The sequence below is a fragment of the Gracilinanus agilis genome, chromosome 5 (assembly GCF_016433145.1).
Source record: "Gracilinanus agilis isolate LMUSP501 chromosome 5, AgileGrace, whole genome shotgun sequence".
NCBI classification, from domain to species: domain Eukaryota; kingdom Metazoa; phylum Chordata; class Mammalia; order Didelphimorphia; family Didelphidae; genus Gracilinanus; species Gracilinanus agilis.
Genome location: NC_058134.1, coordinates 130,861,047 through 130,886,757, shown reverse-complemented (window position 1 = coordinate 130,886,757; position 25,711 = coordinate 130,861,047). Strand labels below are relative to the sequence as shown.

The 25,711-nt window shown below is 34.7% G+C and overlaps 1 protein-coding gene across 15 annotated transcripts in view; it reads right to left on the bottom strand.

Annotated features, from left to right (window-relative positions):
- CADPS2 (calcium dependent secretion activator 2) overlaps nt 1-25,711 on the bottom strand; it is a 694,484-nt gene that overhangs the window by 198,670 nt on the left and 470,103 nt on the right. For all 15 annotated transcript variants that reach the window (XM_044678498.1, XM_044678502.1, XM_044678507.1 and 12 more), the window contains exons 10-11: nt 7,922-8,030; nt 5,765-5,968 (exon numbers count right to left, since the gene is read on the bottom strand). In XM_044678498.1, the coding sequence (XP_044534433.1) occupies nt 5,765-5,968; nt 7,922-8,030 (313 nt within the window). The remainder of the gene's footprint in view (nt 1-5,764; nt 5,969-7,921; nt 8,031-25,711) is intronic.

Genomic DNA, 25,711 nt, shown 5'->3' with positions numbered 1-25,711 from the left:
AGGAATTTATTTTGCTCTGAATTATTCTATTGACTAGGTCAGTCTTTTCTCTTCTAAATTGATTTTTTTCTACTCTCATGCTTCTATGCAAAGAATACAGCACTGAAGTAGTATCTTGTGGTTGTTGTTAAGGTACTTTGACTATTCATTGAAAGACTGAGTGGGAGAAAGGGCATTGGAGAGGAAAAGGAACCAATTTCTTTTCTAAAGAGCATCAGCACCAAATCATTACCTGAATCACAGAATAAAATCCTTAAAACGCTAGGAAAGGAGTATACAGCAGAGTTTGATCAAGAGATTATACAAAAATCTATTATTCCTGACTTTTAGTGTGCTGTTTGTATTTTCTTTCTGGCAGCCAAAAAAAAGTGTCTATCTATCACATGTGGAGACATTAATGTGTATGTCTCTCAGGGCTTCATGTACTCCTTCAAAAATGCCAGGCTAGAAATTAAACCTATCATACTTCTCTCTTTTTTCTCTTTCCTCTTCTGTTAATCTCTCAAGTGGCCATAGATGATATGACTCCTGGGATTCCAACACCATCAAGATAGGACCTGAATTGTGACTGGCTCTGACTAGCCTTTGATACCACTAATAGATGAAACTGCCTTTATTTGACCTCTGATGATATACTTTTCCTGTACCAATTCCAATTCCTTTTCCCTTACCACCACTATTCTATCTACCTCATGGGTATTAAATGGGTTGTTTTACAAAATGAAGGTCAAAGCATTTCTGAGGTTAGTTGATGACTTCCTATTAGGAGCTCATCATCAGCTAAAATTTACTGAGTGTCAGCAGGGTACATGGTACTACTTCAAAGCTCATTTGTGGATATTGCAGGCTTCTCACAAAGGAAATAATAGGAAGATCTGAATTGTCCTGCTTTAAAGCACCTAAAAGACTATTTTGGTAAAACTTCTATTTATTGCAAATGAGAAGCACCATGGTATAGAAGACCAAGTTTTGAGCTTTGGGGTCTGTGTTCAAAACCTACTTCCAACACTATCTGTTTGATAAAAGGGAGGTTGCTTAACTTCTTAGAGCACCCTTGAAATTCCTGAAGACTCAGTTAAAAACAACTTGCTTATCTTTAGCAGAGGAGGAAACGCTCACACCAGAGTCCTCCATAATATGAGCATCACTGGTCTATCACCTCTCTTATAGGGAGGTAGGTATCATGCTTAATTATGATATTTCTGGAATCATATTTTATAATCATATTGCTTAGAGTTCTTAAATCTTTCAAAGTTGCTTGTCTTTCCTACATTGCTATCACTATAAAAACTTTTCTCCTGGTTCTGCTCACCTTATTCTTCATTAATTCATAAAAATTTCCCAGGTATTTTTTTTCCTTCTAAAAAGCCCCAACATCATTTCTTATAGTGCAATAGTATTTTATCATACTTAAATACCATACTTGGGTCAGTCATTACCCAAATGTCAGGAACCCCCTTGGTTTTCTTTGACACTAAAAAAAAGGAGCTGGTAGAAATATTGTTGAATTATTTCTAATTCAAAAAAATTTATTTTGTTCAGGACTAATACCTCATTTAATATCGTTTCTTCATTACCACCTGTATTTTCCGTTTTCCCTCCTGTTTCCTAGTTGAATGAAATGTATTTTTGTACCTGATCATTTTCCCTTTGTCCAATTCAAGTGAAAGTTAGGTTCAAGTATCAATTGTTCATCCACCCCTTCCTCCTTGCTTGTACATGCTTCTTTCTATATGTACACCCCAATTACATGAGATAGCTTTTTCTTAACCTTTCCCCAAGCCTTCATGGTGTATTCTTCTTTCTCATTTTTTCTATGCTTCTTTTTAAATAATCAAAACATACTCCAATTGTTACAAGACTTGTTTTTTCATTAGATTTCTTCTATGTTCCCTGATAATATGCTTCTGAGGGGACACATGTAACATCTCTCCAAATTGGAATGTAAACAGTTTATCCTTGTTTAATACAAGATGATTGCTCACCATATTGACTTTTTTGTCTGTTTCTCATGACTCTCAGGTCTCTATTTCAAAGTTTTTCAGCTTTGGTCTTTTTATCAGGAATGCTTGGAAGTCCTTTACTTATTGCAGATCAATTTTCCCCCTGTAAGATTATACTTAGTTTTTCTGGCTAAGTTATTTTCAATTATAAGTTATTCTTATATTCTTATATATTCTCTATTCTTTGTATTCTGGAATATAATATCTCAAACTTTCTTTGTAGTGATGGATGCTAAATCTCATGTACTTCTGCATGTGATTCCTTGGTACTTGAATTCTTTCTTTTTGGTTGCTTTCAGTATTTTTTTTCTTTGACTTCCAGTTATAATCTTCGTGTAAGTTTTCTTTTTGTCATTTATTTAAGGAGGTGACTGGTGATTATGTTTATGAATAATTCTTTCTATTTTCATTTTTGCCCTCTGGTTTTAAGAGATTTGAGAAGTTTTCTCTTGAGATTTCTTGAAATAAGATGGTTAGGCTCTATTTTTTTCCGGTCATTTTTCAGGTCAGTTGTTTTTGCAATGATATATATTTTTTTAATTTTTCCTATCCATTCTTAGGGTCAGAACCACACAGCTGCTTCCTTCTTTTGTATGTGCCTTTTGCCTAATATACCATTGTCTTCTCTTTACCTTGGAACATCAGCTCCAGAAACAATCTATGAAAATATATAACCTGGAACTGAATAGTGAATGACAGCACTATCAGTTGGCATCTATTCTCTGTTCTCTACACAAGACTGAGCCCCTCTCTGCTAGATTTGGAACCTCTTTTTGCCTTGGGACAGACACAGTCTCTCTCTGAAGGAGGTTTTCGGCTTGACCTCCTTACCTAGAAATATAGATTATATTTTCTCCCAGTGTGGACCTTGACTGGGAAGAAAATGGCTTGCTGTAATTTTTTCTTGGATTTCCTAATCAGGACTTAAATCTCCTATACTTTCTAGATTTTTCTGAAGGTGTTGGGTGGGGGTCTGTGGACTGGTAAGGAGGAGGTAGCACTTAGTTGTCCTTCCTTCTTACTGCTATTCTATTGCTTACTTCCCCAACCTAGCCTATTTCTCCTTCCATAATTCCTTGATTTAATGTGTTGCTGTTCATAACTACCAACTACTTGTCCAATGGCTTTTTGGATTTCTTATGGTAACTCATAAGATGAATAATCCCATAGGCATATGTCTTCTTCTTGTGAATTTCTACTCTTCTGCATATGTGTTCTGTCTGTTGTTGAATATGTCAAACACAGTGACCAGAATTTGTGTTGTTTCATGTAGGACAAGGTACTTGTTTTTAACAAATTAAATATATATTAATTGCTCATCAATTTTCTAACATGGTGTGTTTTTCTTCTGAAAAACTCAAGGTACAGTGTAATATTCTAGCAAGGACACCTTTAATATCAATTATAAATTATGAAAGCCAAAAATAAGGTGTAAACACAAAAAAGAAGGAAAATCACAAAGTAAAAGACTGAGTAGGAGGAAATGAAGAATGAGATTCCAAGAAGAATTTCTATTGTTGAATGCTTTGGACCGGCTGAAGGGAAATGGTAGGTTAAGATGTCGTAGTGAACACACATGGTGGGTGCTACCAATCCTCAGACGGATACAAGTAATTTTCTACATAAAGTAAAAAATTTCACAATGTAAAGACTCCTTGATTATCTTTGTCATTTTCTCTTTTAGGAATATTACTCTTTCGTACTTAAATCTACAAGTTCATTAATACGAGTGTTTAGGCAGCTACATGTTATAGTGTAAAGCCTAAAGTCAGAAGACCTGAGTTCTAATTCTGCATCAGACACTTCCTAACTTTGTGACCTTGGGCAAGCCACTTAATCTCAAATGTGAATGTGGATAATAATAGCACTTACCTACCAGAGTTGTTGTGAGGATCAAATGATAGAATATATTTGTAAAGCTCTGTGAGCAGAGCCTGGCACATTCAATAAAACTATCATAAGCAGTTTTATGTATATGCTAAGCAAGGGAACACAGGTTTAAACTTTAAAAGGCATCAGAAGAGGGATTTAATGGAGGTTGAGGATGTTGATTTTAAGTGTGAATATTTTCATTATTCTGAAAATGCTTTTGCTATATGAGGGCTGTGTGGTATAAAAGGAAGTACATTAGACTTGGGAATCTGTGGGCTTTGGTTCAAAGTTTGATCCTTCTTCTACACTGCTGACAAAGTGGATAATCTGATACGTGTCTCTGAACTTCACTCTCTTCATCTGCAAAATGGGGAAAATAATTTTCTGTATATTTACCTCTCAGGGTTATTGTTGAGAAAATACTTTGTAATCCATTCAACCCTGAAGAAATGTGAGTTTTCTATTATTAGTTGTTGCTTATACTTTAGCTTCAGCTGATCTATTATATCATAAAGGTGGGTATTATTAATTCATCAGCCCCTTCAGAGGAAGAGTTTCGTAGTTGCCATACAATTAAAAAACCAAACAAACACTTTCCTTCCATCTTAGAATTAATGCTGTGTATTGGTTCCAAGGCAGAAGAGCAGTAAGGGCTAGGCAATGGGGGTTAAGTGACTTGCTCAGGGTCACACAGTTAGGAAGTGTCTGAGGCCAGTTTGAACCTCCACTCTCTAGGCCTGGCTCTCAATGCACTGAGCCACTCAGCTGCCCCCTGACATATAAATTAAAATTTAGTTGGCACCTACTGAATGTAATATGTTCCTCAAATATAATTTTCCTAGGTTGGCTTGGTTTAAAGTTTCCTACAAACAAGATTCTGAAGGAGGTCTCAGGAGAAGAGTGAGAGATCATTTGATCAGTCAGAAGGAGGGGAAAAAAAGAATAAAATGGCCAAAGATAAGGTAAAAAATATTTAGAAGTACATGAAAATGAAAGCAACTATGTGAAGGGAGGGAAGAAACCATAGTCTAATGGCAGGATGAATAATCACACGCACACACGTTCTAGGAAAACACATCAAGCCTTTGAAGGTACTCAAGAAAAGGAAAAGCATGACAAAAAGGGATGAGATTTTGCTATAACAATTTAAGCTTTGCTTGAAAATGGTTACCAATTAGTAGGTATTTATGCTTTTGGAACAACTACAATGTAATACATTTATAAAACATATTATTTTGTAACTAATTATGATAATATGTATAATCTAAGTACATAGTTCTTGAAGACATAGCATTATACAGTAAAAAATAACTAACAAATAATTTAAATAATTGGAATTAATGGAAACATTTAGGGTTCATGAGACAATTTTAAAACAACTAGTATGATATAATTATTTGGCATTGTAATATTGGTAAAACACCTTAGGAAAGAAAGACTGCTTCTCTCTTAAGGCCCATCTACTTAATTATTAAAGGTAATGATTCCCAGACATTTAGGCATGAGGTATCCAATCACTGCTTGGTTTGGGGCCATTTCCCCATATTCTGAAAAATTCCTCTCTGCACTGATTTATCTTTGAAATTATAGAGAATTAAAATGAATTTCGTCTTGATAATTTCTGAAGAATTTTGTGACACACCCTTGAAATTATTGGAGACACCCTGGTGTGTTGCTGAACTGAGGTTGGGAATCATTAGTCTAAGATTTATATAAAAATTAGATAATTGGTTGCATCTGTATTAAAATGAACTATTTTTATTTAATTAGGAATCAGTTTAACTGTAAAACTGTATAAACTATAAAACTCCACAAATTTACATTAGACAATTTTATATTATATTAAGCTTATTAATTGATAATCAAATTATTTTTAAAAAATAACTTACAAAGCTGAGCAGCATCTGCATGGATAGTTCCGCCTTTGGGATTCAGCTTCTGGGTTTGAGTTGCTGGGACAGGTTTATATGATTGACCTGTTGCCCTATACATAGCCTGGACCCATAATATTCTATCTTGGTCATCATCACTTGCAAATATTACTGTATCTCCTTCTTTGACAGCGTTAAAGAACATTTGGCCACCCTGAAGTCCTGTGGAAATGGGTATAAACATTATTAAAATAAAACTTATACTTTAATAAATATGTAAAATTAAAGTTTTTTACCCTTTTTATTAAATTCCCTAATAGAAAATTACTTATTACTGATGCAGAGCTGTATGAATAGCCTAGCATTTATACTGGCTATATATACACAGAAAGGTAGAAAGGGAAACTGAAGAAAGGTTCCAATTGCCATATCACTTAAAAAAATAACAACTTGGGGAAACTGACTCTCTGGACAAAACCACTTGAAAATCACACATTTATTCCCCTACTGCAATGTATCTCTGAGGTTTGGTTTCTTGAAACAGTTCTTATTACAAAGAAGAGCCTCACTCTTTGGAAAACTTGCAATTCTATTTGCAGGTGAAACACAAGATTGAATTTCTAAGGAGATAGCATCTATTATTGGGCTCTTTCCTGGTCAACCCCAGAAAATCAGAACTGATAAGGAAGATAAAGAATTGTACATTTTGCCTTAATTAGGTTAATTAACACAAGAATTCTGTTCTTTTTAGTTTGTTTGTTTAACTTTCATTATGTCAAATAATTTGTATAGTATTGAGATTAGTTGCTCTTTGAATGTTTGATACAATTCACTTGTGAATCCATCAGGCCTTGGGGATTTTTTCTTAGGGAGTTCTTTCATGTTCAATTTCTTTTTCTGATATAGGATTATTTAAGTATTCTATTTCTTCTGCTGTTAATCTAGGCAATTTATATTTTTGTAAATAATCATCCATGTCACCTAGATCATTATATTTATTGCCATATAATTGGGCAAAATAGTTTTAAATGATTGCCTTAATTTCCTTTTCATTAGAGTTGAGGTCTCCCTTTTCATCTTAGATACTGTTAATTTGGCATTCTTCTTTCCTTTTTTTTTTATTAGATTGACCAGTACTTTGTCTATTTTATTTGTTTTTTCAAAGTAACAGCTTCCGGTCTTATTTATAAATTCAATAGTTTTTTTTTTTTACTTTTGATTTTATTAATTTCTCCTTTAATTTTTATAATCTCTAATTTTGTTTTCATCTGGGGATTTTTAATTTGTTCCTTTCTAGTTTTTTGATTTGCATGCCCAATTCACTGACCTCTGCCCTCCCTAATTTGTTAATATATGCACTCAAGGATATAAATTTCCCCCTAAGTACTGCTTTGGCTGCATCCCACAGATTTTGGTAGGACTTTCAAATGAGACCAAGGAACATGATTTGTGGACTTTTTAAAAGAGAAAAATAATGTCCCTTCTTCTAATGGCTTCACTTCCCATTGTTCAAAACCACTAGTACTGTTAATAAGGACTACTCAAACTATAGTAATTAAATGTTTGTTAGTTAATTCAATAAGCATGTTTTAGATATTTGAAATTCATGTAATGTAGCTTAATTCTTCCTGAGGGAAGGATAAGATTGAGATTGAAAGAGATATTAGAAGTTACTTAGACTAATCAACCTTATTGTTTTACAGAAGGGTAAACTGAGGTTGATTAGTAAGAGCTGCCAGGTAGTAAACCACAGTACTGGACGATGGCTCCAGGTACTCTGACTGAATCTAGAAAGAGGCTAGGAATGAGAGTCCCTGCCACTAAATTTACTTCTGGGATTTTTCTTCCTCCTACCCTAAGCTTTTCTACCAATTTTAGAGGTGTTGGGGGTCCTAGAAAGAAAGTATCTATTGCTTATTTCCCAGAAAATCTTTTCTGTCAGTCAAGATATCTGGGAACTCCTAAAGGGCTACATTCCTCACAAAGTTCAAATGAAACAATTGTCATAAAAAGAATGACACTTAAGACAATTTGTACTTAGGGGAAAAAAAGGACAACTATTTGTCACCAATTTGGAAGGTTTAAACAAGCATCAAATAATGTTGAGAATAAAGGGCATTACACACTTAGATACAAATGCTAGTGAAAAAAGAAAATAAAAAAGGAATCGGTTACCTGAATGTGGGTCTGTGTAGTCTACAGTATATCCTTCAAGCTGCATTAACTCTTGTGGTTCAGATTTCTTTTCTCTGTAACTGCACATAGCAAAGGTATACTGGCTGACCTGTTCAAGAAAAGCATTTATGGATGTGTTGCATTATATCTGTCAAATTTCATAATTAAAAGATGGTAATTCCCCTATGAGGCTGTAACATGTAAATGCACATATCAAATATTCCAAGTCTAGTATTTTTCATACTTGACCTCTAGGCATCTTTGTGCTATGAATATAACATTCCAGATGCTAACTCATCCAGCATATAGTACTATTGATCCCAGCAGTCACCTGTTGTTCCCTCAATTTTGTCTTCTGTTTCCATATGTACTTCCTATTAATAACACTTTTTTGTTGTTGATTAGTAATTTTTAGTCATGTCCAACTCATTGTATTCCCTTTTGGGGTTTTCTTAGCAAAGTTACTAGAATAGTTTTCCATTTCCTTCTCCAATTCATTTGACAGATGAGGAAACTGAGGCAAACAGGGTTAGGTGACTTTCCCAGGGTCACATAGCTAATGAGTATCTGAAGCTAGATTTGTCTTTCTGACTCCAGCTCAACTTCCCAAAGAATATCTACCATGTTTTGTCTACAGCTTGGGGATAAGGCAGTCCTTCAAAGTTACCAAAGGAAACCCAACAATTGAGCATTGTGTATAAAGTGAAGTTAAGCAAACTTTTTGCTAGAGAAGCCAGGGGCTGGTTTAACTCTTTTCATTGGAATATGCTTTGAAAGTTGTCCCCATTTCAAGAAAAAAAATTTTTTTGCTTTACAAAAGGGATATACTCTTCACATGTTTTGACATTTGATTCAGAAAGTCTGGCTTCCAAATCTGTGGAGTAAAAGTAAGGGCTTTGTGAAAGCCATTTTGGGAGGTTTGAAAGATTTTCCTTTCTAACTTTTAATTAATTTCTGGGATCAAGAACAGTTTAAAGATATTTTTAAATGAATGTACCAGAAGGATGAAGTTCTAGGAATTCTGACTTTTTTTTTTTTAATTAGGGGATTACTGGCCCGATGGACCCATAAATGTTTTCACTGCTCTGAGGAATCCATAAGTAACCATGGGTTCAAGATTTTGAGGGTCTGACCACATTTTATTTTTTGTTTATGTTGTATTCTGGCATTGCTATAACCTTGACCATTGCTCTCCTCCCTCTTCCCCCAGGACTGATAAAATGAAGATATTAGAAGAGATATCCTCTAGATAAATATTTCACAGCTACTCCCCAGGTGGTAGATGGCCAATCTCGATTTGGCACCAGAAGAATTCTATCTCCTTTTTACTACAGTCCAAACTAGCTTTAAAGTGTTTCTTATATTAAGCTCCCCAGAAAATTTTTTGAGTTTTCTAGTAGTCCTTGAAGGATTTGGGGTGCTCTGAGGTAGTGAAAATAGAATCACAGGGAGATCAAGAGAACTGCACATACAGAATGCTTCAAAAGAGTAAAAATGTAAATATTCGATTCATTTTTGGTATGTAGACAGTAGGAAAAATGTCAGAATTATAATCAAGAGGGATGAATTTAAATTCTGAATCTACCACTTCTAGTTAGATGACAGCCTCAAACCCTTTCTTCCTCATCTGTAAAACAGGGATATCTTGTTTTACCTATGTTATAGGTTTGGAAAATGTTCAAAATTTATATTCCTTATTTGGATAATGCCACAGAAGGGATATGTAGAAAATTTTCAGATGATATAAAACTGTGAAGGATAGCTAATACATGAGATGACAGATTCAACAACTAGAAAGATATAATCAGGCTAAAAGTAGAAAGCGAAAGAATCAAGTAAAAAAATTAGTGTTTTTAAAACTAGGTTTTGCTGAAATCTTTTGTTTTTACATTGCCAGAATGTCTGCCTGTATCATTTTCCACTATCATGAAGTCATTCCTGAAAATAAAGTTAAAAAAAAGGGGGAAGAAAAAAAATTTAGCAAAACCAATCAACATTCGGGGGCAGCTGGGTAGCTCAGTGGAGTGAGAGTCAGGCCTAGAGACAGGAGGTCCTAAGTTCAAAACCTGGCCTCAGCCACTTCCCAGCTGTGTGACCCTGGGCAAGTCACTTGACCCCCATTGCCCACCCTTACCACTCTTCTACTTATGAGACAATACACCGAAGTACAAGGGTTTAAAAAAAAAAACAATCAACATTCACAAAAAATCTGGAATTATATACAATATTTTACACATGTGGAGCTTGAATCAAAAGAACAAGGAGAAGGCATCTTTTTGTTGAGGTTGAGCATTTAAAAATAATTTTGCAACACTCCATTTTAATTGTTTTATAGCTGTTTTTTTGCATTTGTTTGTAGTTATTATATATGGATATATATGTGTGAGCTATTTGTTTATTTGAAATAAAATTTGTTTATTTCACTTTTGATAAGTTCATGAAAATCTTTCCATATTTCTCTCTATTTATCATTTACAGGATTTCTTTTCCTTTTTTTTAATCTTTACTTTCTGTCTTGGAATTTATAGTAAATATTAGTTCCAAGGCAGAAGAAGTTTAGGCTAGGCAATTGGGATTAAATGACTTGCCCAGGGTCATATAACTGGGAGGTGTCAGAGTTTGGATTTGAACCCAGGACCTCCCATCTCCAGGTCTGGTGCTCTATCCACGGAACTATCTAGCTGTCCTTTTTACATAATTTCTTACAACACAGTAATATTCTGCTACATTCATGTACTTAACCGTTTCCTAATATATGAGCATTTAGTTTGTTTTCAGTTCTTTGCTGCCACAAAAAAGTATTGCTTTTTTGTAAAAGTGGATCCTTTCTTTTTATTTGACCTCCATAAAGCATGGTTGGCAGAAGAATCTCTGGATCCAAGGGTTACTTTCATTCATTTTCTTACTCAAATTCCAGAATGGTTGACCAACTCATAGCTTCACTGACAATGCATTAACATGCCTTTCTTTCCACAATCCCACCAACACTCACTATTCCTGTCTTTTGTTTTCATGGTGACAATTTGTTGAGGTTGACATACAACCTTGATGGTGTTTTTTTCTCATTAGTGATGTGAAACATATATGGTTGTTAATAGGTTGCAATTCTCTTGGAGAACTCTTTGTTCATATCCTTTGACTATTCCTCCATTGGGAAATGGCTTTTGGTCTGAAGAAGATGAAGAGTTAAAGGAGATAAATATGAAGTTTCATGCTTGGGTTCCATAAAATCAGCTTTGCAACAGCAATATTGGAGGAGGAATGGCTAGCATCAGTCTATCTTTCTACCATCTACTCTATTTTTGCATTCTTAGGATCACTAAACTTTCAGATACCATGTCCTAAACTGGAGGACTGAATTTACTCATCTTTGAATTTCCTACCCTGTGAACTAAGCTGCTTTGATTGGTGAGTGTGAATTGACATAGTCCACAATATCTAGCCATCCCCAAACTATATTTAATATTCCACTACTTCTATTATATGTTACCTCCACCCTTCTCTTTTGACTTCTTGCTCTGGGAATCACAATCAAATCAATACTGTAATGGCTTTAGGAAAGGGCATTTAATTAGCTCTTTTATGATATATTTGTCATTCTTGTTTTCTGGTGACTACTCAGAATAAAAGACTCCTCCCTGGCCATTATTTCTCTAAACCTGTTGTCTTTCCCTGTAAGACCATGAGTTCCTCATCAGCAGTCACTGCTCCTATCCATTTTTAAATTTGTGTCTCTACAACTTGGCATAGTGATTGGCACTTAGAATTTTACAAATATTTCTCTGTTTGTCTCTCTCCTTCCTTCCCCTCCTTCTTCCCTTTTCTAACCATCTTAAAAGATTAATGTTATATTAACTACATTATTATTTTCTTTTTACCATTTTTTCTCACCCTCCCAATGATTTTCCTTCTTTTCTTCTCTTGAGATACTTCTACCTCAAGGTCTGTCAGTAAGCTTCTAATTGGAGAGACATTTGTTTAGCTCATAAAAAATAGGCTACCTAGCTTTGGATTGATGAAAATGGAATTTTTGTCTCATTTTGGAAAATGAACCAAAAATAATCATTTCTATTTTTTTTCAAAAAAATTCTTTCTATAGTTTTTGAGCAAAATGCCTTTGTTTAGTCATTAAAACTTTTCAACTCATAAGGTTGAGTTTAGAGTTTTCTAGGTCTTCAAATTTTACTCCATTAGATAATCACTAAATTTTAGTACTATTATATAATCTTAATCTTACTGAAGATGTTCTAGGTTCTAGGTGCATACTTTTGAGCAGTGAATCCATTATTATAAGTGTCAAAAATACGAAACACTCAGGATTTAGTTTGCATATAAAGCAACTTACAGCATTAACATTCAAATCCTTAAGGAATTTGGTAAAGCTCTTTATATATCTAACATTTCCCATCAAATATTATTCTTTAAGTTAACTATAACTAAATCAGAAAATATGGAAACATCTCTCTTAAAATCCACTTGTTCTTCCAGAACTTGTTCATAAGAGTCTTGGAAAACTGGTCTAAAAGTCTTCTGACATATCACCACATGAACAATCTGGCCCCAGCTGAGAGAGAGATGAGGACGGCAGGAATGTCTATCTTCCCTGCATGGAAAGCAAAAATCTCAAGCAATTATTATTTGGAGCACACAACTACCACAGTGAAAGGTGCCTTTGCTAGAAAAACCAGCAAGTTTCATCCACTTCTTTTCATTTATTCACCTGAACTCAGAAGTAGGAAAACATCACCTTCATCTTGAGAATCTCGTTTCTTATTCATTTCACAACCTTGTAAAACTTTGCCCCTGTCTTCAAGATCCTGTACAAACTTGCCCCCTTCACCTTCCTCAGCCCATTTCCTTGTTGTTCACTTCATTCTCTGATTTTGTGGTAAGTGAAAGTCATTTTACACTTCATCTTGGATTCTTCATCCATGAAAAAGTAGATAAATACATATACCACAAGAAGAGTTGAGAATTATTTTTAAACATCCAAATATATTTATCTTATTCAGAAAGAGCATTAATCTAATAGTTTTAGTTGCTCAAACTTTTATTTTTTCTCCTCAAATAATCACTTCTAGTCTCTCATAGCAATAAACATATTTTATCATGAATCAATTTCAGTAGTCTCAATAAGGCTCACAGGCATGTCTTGCTTTCAGGAAAACCATTAAACAATATAACTTAGAAAAGAGGTATATTATGGGATGATTAATCTAAATACAATAGAAAAGATATTTCCCTTTGTAAAAAAAGATGTAGAATTAATTTAAATTGTGATGTCCCTTGGTACACTTAAGTGCTTTATGAATCATTAAGTAATTGCAGAGAAACTTAAGGTTAAGTAAAGTTATCTGTCAATTGAAGAGTAATTAGAAATAGAAAGTGTGCTAGTCAAATAGAAATATAATTTTTTTTTATTTACACATGTTTGGGCCTAGCTGTAGTTAGATATGCAAGTGTTACTTCCTTCAGTAAACATTTTCATCTTAATACTAGTATGACTTGAGTAAATTAAAATAAATATACTTGTACTGAAATAAGTCTTGAAAAGATGTCCACAAATTTTAAAGAGTTTGTTGAAATCTGCCATTACAAATGGAAGATATTGGGGAAAAGAATGACTTGAAGATGTATGGAATGCAAGATCTAGAGAATTCGTGTTTCTCTGAACTAATCTCTTTTGACTGATCTGAAATGAAAGGAGACTATAATATATTACATTTCTGAAATCTCAGGACCAAAAGATGCTGTATTTGAAGAGATTTTCAATAGTGTTATGAACACATAAAAAATGACATTTTAAATCCTTAAGAGAATTTAGAGTTCAATGCTTTAATTTCCTTATTTGAAAAAAAATTAAAGTAAAGTTACTTTGCTAGTGAACAAATTAAATCTATAATACAGGTCTTCTAATATAAGTATAACCTCACCCTTACTTCCCCTCATTCCCCACTCCACAAAAAGACACAAAATCAAATTAAACTAACCCTTACTGTTCTGAACTATATATAAAAAAATACCTCTACTGCACAGTAGAAGAGCAAGCATATCTATACTCTATCAAGCCAGATGTTAATTTTAAAGACTAGGAAGTTAACATTCATTATTCAGTTTGGCATTTGGTAAAAGGATGTTGGAGGAAGAGCAGAGGTTAGAAGTTTTGGTTCTATGTGGTTAATCAACACTTCTAGTTAACTAAGATTTAATTCCCAGTACCCTAGGTGATCTCCCTCTTTATAGTTCTTCTAGCTTTCCCTGCTTAGATTTACAAAGTGAATAAAAGGGCAGTGATTTGCATGAAAATCACCATTGTTTGTGAAACCATCAAGAGGCAGTTCAATTTGTACTGCTTTCCTCAAAAACAATGCTAACAACAAACATTCACTAACCCTAAATCAATCTTAGAATATTCTAAATTAACATGGGCATGATTACTAGATTTAAAATGTATACTAAAGAATAACAAATATAATGGTTTCTAGAGCTTCCCAATTGGAAAAATGCCAGATAAAACAGCTTTTTCTGTAGCTTGAAGCATCTGTTTTCCAATGGGATTCAGCTAACTCACTTAGAGAGCCTCCTACCTTATTTGTATTAGACTTGGAAAAGTCTGTAAGGGAAACTAAAGAGAAGCCTATAATCCATCTAAGCTATATCACCTCCATTTACTCCCAGGTTTGAGAAAATTTTTTATTAATAAAAAACAGCGCCTTACTATTTAAAAAAATCTTAGTAATCTTGAAAAATAATTGAACTTTTAACACCAAAGATGCACATTTCTAAATACAAAACAGAGCAGGAAAAGAGGACCATATGTAAAGCTCTGAATTTATATTGTGGATGGTTTGTTTTTCTCTTTAAAAAATATAATTCAACATGTTATCTAACAAGCTGTCCTGTTTGTCTATATTTCTTTGGACTTTTATTCTGTTCCCCTTATGCATTTAAAAAACACTAACTGCCTTTTAAACTTTTCTTTAAAAAAATGATATCATCATGTTTAATCCCCTTCCTCCCTTCCCACTCTCCTCTTCTCCCTCAAGCTAAAGAAAAAAAAAAATTTAAGCCCTTGCACAAAGTACATATAGTTAAGCAAAACAAATCTCCACATTGTCTAAATACAGAAATGGATATCTCATTTTGTACCCTGAGTTAACTTATCACCTCTCTTAGGAGGCAGACTATATATTTCATTACCAAGCCTTTGGATTGTAGCTCATCAGCAGACCAGAATTCTAAAATTTTTCAGTCATTTTTATTTTGCATATCATTATGGTATAAATTGCTCTCCAAGATCTTCTCAGTTCACCTTGCATCAGTTGATACCTTTTCCTAGGAGGGTTTGAAACTTGACATTTTATTATTTCTTATGGCCCATAATATTCCATTATGATTATATACTATCACCACAGTTCAGTCAAACCCTAATTTATGGCCATTCTTTTAGTCTCCAGCTCTTTGTCCCTACAAAAACAGTGGCTGTATGTTTCTGTGTGTGTGTATATGTGTCTGTTTTTATCCTGTTTCTTTGATCTTTTTGTATAGGCCAGTTTCTTACTATTTAAAAAAAAAGTCAAATTATATATTTGTATGAATTATGTAACCTTGGGAAAACTTTTTAAAATTAATCAATAAAATTAAATTTAAAAAAAGGACATTTGTAGGTTACTTAATTCATCTTTTTTGCTTTCAGGAAGGTCTTTAGTCAAATGACAACAGAATGAGATTTGCACAGAAGAAATCTATACTGCCAGATAAAAGGTTTATATTTAATAATGGAAACCAGAGTGGATACTCAAGAGCCAGGGTTGGTTCTGGGTGTTGATGCAATGATTATATTGGTAGGAATTGTCCGTTGATTGGCTAACCATGGTCTGAATCTCATTCCTGTTAAGTTCCTTGTCAAGGAAGTCTTTGAGAGAGTGGTATGAGGAAGAAAGTCAGTATGAGAAAGAATGTCCGGATTAAGTGAACATTAAGAAATCAAACTCAATAAGCAGTGCTTGTGGCCTGTGGCACACAAGGGCCAATAGGTTGCCATGTTTGTTTTCATGTCTACCTTTCTATCTAATCAGGGCCACACTCTTTAATGAACTCCAGGGATTTTGCTTTGGTGTGTGGGCATAGGGGAGGAAGGGTCACTACAGTTCCCTACAGAGACTAATTGGGATAGAAGGGACTGGCAATTGCCTTTTTTTTTTAATGAACAAAGTCTCCTACTGTACAATCATATATTTCAAATATCAAATTATTTTCCCTGTCATTAGAACTTTTCAAGAAATTCCACATCTTTATGGAGCATTCTGAATGTGTGCTTCCTTCTGACATCTTTCCTGGCTTGGACTTATTGGAAATCAGAGTGCCCCTGGGTATTCAGACAGCTGTGCATAGTGAACTTAGAGTCAGGAGACTTGAACCTAAGTCCTGCCTCTGTCATGATTAGCCATATAATGTTGGCCAAATTATTTAACCTTTTTGGTCTCGGATCTGCAAAAGAGAGATAATGATAGTTTGTTACCTTTATAACATTATCTTTATATAATATATATATATATATAATAAGGGCTTTTATAAAAAATGGTAAACCCGGAAGTGAAAGGCAAAGATTTACTAATATTTTCACTTAAAAGAGGTATTTGGTGCCAGTGCTTTTTTCTTGTATATTTGCACAGTACTTCTTTTTAATTTAATTTAATTTTTTAATTTTGCAAGTTAAGTCAAAGAGCATTTGTTAAACACTATTTGCCAGGTACTATGCTATATTCAATGGATATGAAGAAATTAAAAAACATAGTTCCTGCCCTCAAGAAACTTACATTTTAATGGAGAAGACAGTATCTAAAGAGCTAAACTTGGCAAAGGATAAAGCGTAATTTTTTAAAGTAAAATAATTTTGAAGACAGTATCTAAATAGCTAGATTTGAATAAGATAGGCACAGTGTAGACCAAAGGCAGTTTGGGAGGGGAAGGCAGCAGAAGACAGAAGGCCCCCAAAAGGTCTTCTGGAATAGGTAGGATTGAGCTGAGGTCTGAAGAAATTCAAGAAAAACCAAGATATGAAGGTCAAAGAAGAGAGCATTCAGATATGGGAGACAGCTAGAGTGAAGGCTTAGAGATGGAAGATTCAATGTGATGTTCAAGAAATTCCAAATGTTACTGGAAAAAAAATTCTTGGAGGAAAAGAAAGTGTGAGAAGACTAGAAAGGGAGAAAGATGCTAGGTTAGAAAGAGTTTTGAATGCCAAAAAAAGACATTATGTTTGATCCTGGCGATATTAATGAATGCCTAGAATTCTTTGAGAGCAGGGAGGGAATGGAAGTATGAAATCTGAAGTTACTTAGCAAAGGGTGAAGCTTAATTTTTTTTCAAACATTTATTAATATTCATTTTTAACATGGTTACATGATTCATGCTCCTCCTTTCCCCTTCGCCCCCCGCACTTCCCCCACCCATGGCCGATGCACATTTCCACTGGTTTTGTCATGTGTCCTTGATCAAGACCAATTTCCAAATTGTTGGTGGTTGCATTGGTGTGGTAGTTTCGAGTCCACACCCTCAATCATGTCCACCCCAAACCATGCGTTCAAGCAGTTGCTTTTCTTATATGTTTCCTCTCCTGCAGTTCTTCCTCTGAATGTGGGTAGCGTCTTTACCATAAATCCCTCAGAATTGTCCTGGGTCATTGTATTGCTGCTGGTACAGAGGTCCATTACATTCAATTTTACCACAGTATATCAGTCTCTGTGTACAGTGTTCTTCTGGCTCTGCTCCTTTCGCTCTGCATCTGTTCCCGGAGGTCTCTCCAGTTCGCCTGGAACTTCTCCAGTTTATTATTCCTTTTAGCACAATAGTATTCCATCACCCGCATATACCACAGTTTGTTCAGCCATTCCCCAATTGAAGGACATCCCCTCCTTTTCCAATTTGTTGCCACCACAAAAAGCGCAGCTATGAATATTTTCGTACAAGTCTGTTTATCTATGAACCCTTTGGGGTACAAACCCAACAATGGTATGGCTGGATCAAAGGGCAGGCATTATTTTATAGCCCTTTGAGCATGATTCCAAATTGCTAGCCAGAATGGTTGGATCAGTTCACAGCTCCACCAGCAATGCATTAATGTCCCAATTTTACCACATCCCCTCCAGCATTCATTACTCTCCCCTTCTTTCATTTTAGCCAATCTGCTAGGTGTGAAGTGATACCTCAGAGTTGTTTTGATTTGCATTTCTCTAATTATTAGAGATTTGGAACACTTTCTCATGTGCTTATTGATACTTTTGATTTCTTTACCTGAAAATTGCCTATTCATGTCTCTTGCCCATTTATCAATTGGGGAATGGCTTGATTTTTTATACAATTGATTTAACTCCTTGTATATTTGAGTAATTAGACCCCTGTCAGAGTTTTTCGTTATAAAGATTTTTTCCCAATTTGATGTTTCCCTTCTGATTTTGACTACATTGTTTTTGTTTGTACAAAAACTTTTTAGTTTAATATAATCAAAACCATTTAATTTACATTTTGTAATTTTCTCTAACTCTTGCTTGGTTTTAAAGTCTTTCCTTTCCCAGAGATCTGACAAGTAAACTATTCTGTGTTCACTTAACTTGTTTATAGTTTCCCTCTTTATATTCAAGTCATTCACCCATTCTGAATTTATCTTGGTGTAGGGTGTGAGATGTTGATCTAGACCTAATCTCTCCCATATTGTTTTCCAAATTTCCCAGCAGTTTTTGTCAAATAGTGGATTCATGTCCCAAAAGTTGGGCTCTTTGGGTTTATCATACACTGTCTTGCTGATGTCATTTACCCCCAAGTCTATTCCATTGATCTTCCTCTCTGTCTCTTAGCCAGTACCATATTGTTTTGATGACTGCTGTTTTATAGTATAGTTTAATATCTGGTACTACTAGGCCCCCTTCCTTCACATTTTTTTTCATTATTTCCCTTGATATTCTTGATCTTTTGTTATTCCAAATGAAATTTGTTATAGTTTTTTCTAATTCAGTAAAGAAGTTTTTTGGTAGCTTGATAGGTATGGCACTAAATAGGTAAATTAATTTGGGTAGAATTGTCATTTTTATTATGTTAGCTCGTCCTACCCATGAGCAATCAATGGCTTTCCAATTGTTTAGATCCAGTTTTATTTGTTTTATAAAATAATTTTAAAGCTGAGGCTGAAGAAATCTTTACATTTCACTTAAGAGTTTACCATTTTTTATAAAAGCCCTATTATAAAGGTAATGTGTTATTATCTCTCTTTTGCAGATACTGAGACCAGAAAGGTTAGATAACTTGTCCAAAATTATATGGCTAATCATGACAGAGCTTGGGTTCAAGTCTGCTGATTCCAAGTTCACTATGCACAGCTGTCTGAATACCCAGGGGCTCTCTGATTTCTAATAGATCTAAGCCAGGAAAGGAACCTCTATTTCTTGAGTTTGTGATATCTATTTATACTGTTAGAGATAATATGTGTAAACTACTTTGCAAACCTTAAAGTGACATATAAATGTTTGCCACCTGTGCTAAGACTTTTGGGACAACCAAATTTATATGTTCAGTCCTATGATGTTACATTAGTGTAGAAAACTCCTGGTATGGGAACTGTCATTGTAAATGCATACAGGGAACTCTGTAACTAATATTCTTAGGGCTGTTTTGGGCATTGGGAAGTAAAGTGGATCGCCAGTAGTCACACAGTGAATATGTTACAGAGGTAGTACTTGATTCTAACCAAGTCTTTCTGACTCCATTTCTGAACTAGTAAGTCATTCTATATCTCTAGAAGAATTTGTTACCATGTAAAAGATCTTGATTGTTTTAAAAACAAATAGTTACCTCAAAGGATTCTTGTAAAATTTTGACCTGGTTTATTTGTCAAAGGCATGATGCTATTTCACCTGTGTACTTAAAATATGCTTGCATTTTAAAAGCTTTTAAAATTGGACTTCCAGGTAGAAAGCCCCGTTAAGTTTGTCTTCTATTTGACAAAGAATTTTGTTGCATACATTGATGTTTCTGTCTTATATTTTATTCTTAACCTCTACTGGAGCATTTAAGCTTGAAATCTGAGGTTACTGAGCAAAGGATAAAGCTTAATTTTTTAAAGTAAAATAATTTTGAAGTTTTAAGTATGAATGAAAAGCTCAGCAAAGGGGAAACTGACCAAATCATCCTGTTTCTAAAATTCTAACTCCTTCCTAATCTAATAAAAATAAATTAAGGTTGATAATGATCAGGCAGTTCTTCAGCTTTGGTGGTTTAAAAAAAGTTTAGTTCATTTTGATGGCTCAGTCTCAGCCAGCATAATCTGACAAAATTAATTGGCATCTAAAGGAATAATGGGAAGTACAGATGGGAGAGTAATAAAATCCTAACTACCATTAGAGTTATCCCTAGCAATTAGGATATTTGACCCATTTGATAAGAGAAAATAGTTCTTCTGGTTTTTAGCATGCTCATTTATCCCAAAAGTGGCAACTAAAGACCATCCCAACTTCTATTTCACTAGCAACAAGGGCCAAACACCTTCACTTTTATTGTGCTTCCTACAATCTTTTTGGGGAGCTCTTTTCTACATCACTGTTTGGATTCTGCTCTTACTCAGATTTCTACAGCAAATAAATCAGCAGTATAAGTTCATGCACATCCATCTAGATTGTGGTTTTGAACTTGAAGCTATTAGCTTTCCAGCCATGCCAGCAAATTTGGGGGGGGGGCTAGATTTTCTATAGTTGATTCACACAGACAGAGTTGTCAATATCTCCTAGCACTAATTATTATAATAATCCTCCTGCAAGGAAGACTCAGTAGCAGAGCTAGAGTCACAACGGGTTCCCTCTTCTCCCAACTATGAGTCACTCTCATATTCTCTCTTCTGCCACACATCTAGGTGGCAGATTGTTGGGGCTGGGATTAGACTGAAACAGGTGGTGCCACCTGCTCTGAATTCTTTAGCCCCGTATTTGTTTTCACTTGGTAGCTTACTGCTATAATACTTAACAAAGCTTAACCAATTTGTTATTTTTTTGCAAATAAAAATCCCTGCAAGAGAAAGACATGGCTAAGCTGAGCATTTAATATGCCTAATCCAACCCACCTTTACTCTCTGTAAAAATTACATTCACAGTGAGTGTACACTGACCTCAGATCTATGGATAGAGTATAATCAGCAACCTCTATGCTTTTTATTGATCTTAGCAGGACCCCTTAGGTTGCTGTGGTCTCATAAGGTTTCTGCATCTGGCAGGGGAAACCTATTTTGCTTTCAACTGTCAGTCTGTTCAACACCTGTCCCCTATATCTACACTTTTATGTGCTAACTATAAGAGAGACCACAATTTTCAAGGCTCTGTGCTACATCCCTGCTCCAGGAATTGTGTTAACGGCTAGCAGTTTAGCCACTCCCACTGGCTCATTTCTGTAAAGATTAAGGCTTAAAGTAAATCCTCAGCTGAAAATAGTCTTGGCAGAAGCCAAAAGTATAGCTAGAGATATTAGAAAATCAGAGCTGCTTGTAATCCAGAGAAGCATGGTTCTCCCTCAAGGCCAGGATGGATGAAAAAGGAGTATGATCTTATCAATTGCTTGCCAAACACTCTTAATACCATTTAATAAGAGTGAAGAGTTAGAGGAAATTCGATACCCGGCTAATCAATGACAAAGATGTTTTGTATGTGTTTTAGAGGGCCAAATTGAGAATTTTTTAAAGATTGAAATGCTTTCACATAAATCAACTTCAACATTCAATTAAGATGTTTTGCTAAAAGAAATATTTTTTTAAAAAAAAAAGCCTCAGAAAGAGCTAAAGTAAATATGTGTGCATATATCTATCATTATTTCTTTAATATCCCAGATTAGAAGTCAGAGCTATATGATATATTCAGTGATAGTCCAAGGGCTGGTGCTTAATAAATTGACTGGCTAATAAATACTTATTTTCTCATTGACAGATATATAGTCATTTTCCTAGGAAGATCAGAAATTCCAAAGAGAAAACCTTAGGAAACAACATGATAAAATGAGTTTATCATCTTCATTTGAGGGGATGGGACAGTGGGAAGAAGGGGAGGATGGTGCCTCTTAGAGAGCCTGAGAAAAGGTCAAGGCTAAAAAAATTATTGTAAAAAGAAGGGGCAATATCATTCTCCTTCACGCTCTTTTATGTTCTTAAAGCATGTCAATGTTTACATTTATTATTCCTTTCAAAGTAATCATGGAGACTTCAATCATTCATTTTTTTAAATCTTCTCTGGGCAAATACTAATAGCATTTGCTATGAGACACTGCCTGTTATCCTACTCCACACTGAGGGGCTTTCAATAGTCCTTATTGCTATATAATACCCTTCAACATTTCAAAACACAACCCATCCATACTTTCTCTTCTTTTTAAAATCTCATCTATATCCATCCATAAGACTTCCACAGAGGGTCCACCTTACTTGCTTGGGGTTTTACCTAATAACTTCCCATGATGTGAATATTAATGGAGCATGCTGACTGTCCATTCCTCTCTCTTACAATACGATTGATTCATCTCATTTTTGTTATACTCATGAGAGATCTTGTGCATTGCTCCTGTAAAATTCTTTATTGGCAATAGGTTTGCTTTACCATCACTGTATCATTATTAATACTTTACTTTAAGTGTGAAATTCTCTCTCCTATTTTCTCTACTTACTTAAAACCTCATCCTCCTTCTAGGTTCATTTCAAATGCTTAAATGCTTATCTTTTTCATGAAACCATCATATGCCTCTTCTTCACCCTTTAGGTGACCCACAGAAGCAACTTATGAAATATTTTCATAGAAACACAAAAAGGTGAAAGTACAAAATAGCTCCTTGATGTAACTACAGAAATTCTGGAATTCCTTTCCTTCCCTCCTTAAACTGCACTGGCTTTGGCATATTTTCTATTTGTTTTCCTGCCTTCAGTCATATTTTCCTATTTGAGTACCAGCTATATGTCTTACCAGCAATGTGGCTGTAGGAAAATCTCATCATTTCCCTGATCAATTATAAAATGAGGGTAATAATACTTATACTACCACCTTATAGAGTTCTAAAGGAAGTACTTGAAGAACTGTAAAAAATTACAGAAATGAGTATTACTTCTAAAACAGAACTTTGATTATATTACTCCCCTTTTTAAAAATTTTCTTTGCCTCCCCATTGCCCACCAAATTAAATCCTTCATTTTGGCAATCAAGGGTTCCAATAATATAAGATAAATCTACTTTTACAGACTTACTTCCTAGTGGTCTCTTACAAAATTCTATACTTTAGCTGCTGTTCCCAGTGTTAGTGGGAAGTAGTTTGTTTTATCATCACTGTACAATTATTAATACTTTACTTTAAGGGTGAAATTCCCTCTCCTATTTTCTCTACTTACTTAAAACCTCATCCTCCTTCTAGGTTCATTTCAAATGCTTAAATGTTTATCTTTTTCATGAAACCAACCCAGGATTACCTGTTGCTCCCAAATAGGGAGCTGACTTGTTGTATGACGTCACTAGACACAGAAATAGACATCTCCCACTTTCTCTTCTGAGCTTCTATATGAGGGGCTCTTAATCTTTGTGTCATGGACTCCTTTGTCAGTCTGGTGAAACCTAAGTATTTCTACTCAGAATGTGTTTTACATGCATAAAATATATGGGCTAATAAAGAAAACCAATTATATTGATCTATCCATTTATAAAAATTTAAAGTCAAGGATGACTGGACATTAGTATTCTTCCTGTTTCCCTTACAACATTTGTATTTTGATTTGTATTACACTGATTTATACGCTTGTCGTCCTTTCTTGTACAATTTAAGTTTGTTGATGGCAGGGGTATGCAACATCTATCATGATGCTTGGTACAGAGCAGACTAACTTGAATTTAAATATGTTTCCAATGAAAGTTTTCAGATAAAAAGAAATTAAGTCATATTTTACTAGTCCTTATTCTCATTTTTGCTAAAGGTATTTGGGAAAGTTTGTTCAGTTTTAATGAAAGGGTCCATTTAACATCTTTCCTTTTTAACCCCCAATTTTTTCTAGCTCTTACAGAAATTTAGCCCTCATGTTATGAATTGCAAGGTGGAAGTATCTAAGATTTACACAGTGCCTACTATGTGCCAGGCACAGTGCTAAGCACGTCTCAAATATCATCTTACTTGTTCCTCATAACAACTCTGGGAAGTAGGTGCTGTTATCATCCCAATTTATAATTGAAGAAACTGAGGCAAACAGAGTCTAAGGGACTTGCCAAGGGTCACTCAATAATTATCTAAGGCAAGATTTGAACTTAAATTCTCTTGACTCCAGGTCTGATGCACTATTCATGGATCCATCAAACTGCAAATGGAGACATATTTTAAGTTCTGTCCATAAAATATCACTGACCCAGACCATGTCTATATACATACTCTGAACAGTGAATTATCTGTATCTAAACTTATGCATACACACAGTAATACATTCACAAATATTCTTCTCTTAAGTAAATGATTTGGCTTATAAATCAGAGAAAAGGGCTCCTATGAAATCTTTTAAAAAGTAATAAGATAATTTCTCACAAAAGTTCATGAAAACCCAGTCAGTGAAAACTAAGTTTCTCACTGGCAGTTTGAGTTCTAGCACTTACCAAAATAAATACATAAAATTTCCAAGCAGACATATCATTTTGAAATGAAATCTGAAAAATAAAAACATTTCCCCTCTCTTACTTATAGGGAAATATCAGAATATTCTCTAACACATAAAGGAAGAATTCTATGAAGAGGGAGGGCAACCGGGTGGAGAGAGGGATTGCTTTGAGAGTAGGAAGATCTGAATTCCTGCCTCTTATCCACATTTGCTATGTGATTTGTTGGCAAACCACTTTATTCCCAAAGTTTTAAAAGAACAAATTACAGATATCTTGCTACTTTGTGTCCATGGACAGAGTTTTCAAAATTGGGAATTCTCTACTCTGATGAAAGCCCGTAGTCACATCTCCCCTCCCTCTATATCTTCTAACTTGGAATCACAATGAATTTTCTACTTTCTCTTGAAAAGAGAAGACAAGATATAGCAAAAAAGCAGAGGAACAACAGCAGAAATCTAGACAAAACAGTTTTGGTAATTTCCCTAAGCATTTAAGCATTTCCTCTCAGTTTTCTATTCTTAATGACTACTGAAGGTGCTAAGTGCAAAACGCATTGGTGAGGCAGGCAGACAGCCACTCTCCCATAAGCTCTTTCTTGCACTGACAGCATTACATGTCTGTTAACTTCACACCTGTGTCAGTTACTTTATTATCATGTGTAAACACGAGCCTCTATACGGTGACTGAATTTTATGTTTCTAACATATTAATGGTATTCTCCAACTGCCTCCAATGTGTAAGTAGAGTGTGGTGCAGGTGATTACCAGGTGTGCAGTTAGGCAATATGCTGTCATTGTTATTACTATTATTATTATTATTATTATTTTAGTTTGAGGTAGATTCTGCCCGTGTCTCATCAACAACGGGCTTCCAACATATCTGTAAAACACACGGATCACTTCAATGGCATGGGCTGACTGTTTACATCCTGTGCCAACTCAGTTGATATTTAATTAACATTATGTCTTGATAGCCTGCTGTTGTTTGCAGCAACTTGGAGTCATGATTCTGACGCATTGACAACAAGCACTGAACACTTTGATACGGGGCCAAAATAAAGTGGGAGATGTCTATTTCTGTGTCTAGTGACGTCATACAACAAGTCGGCTTTATTCAGGTTGGACTGTTTCTCTAATCACAGCGG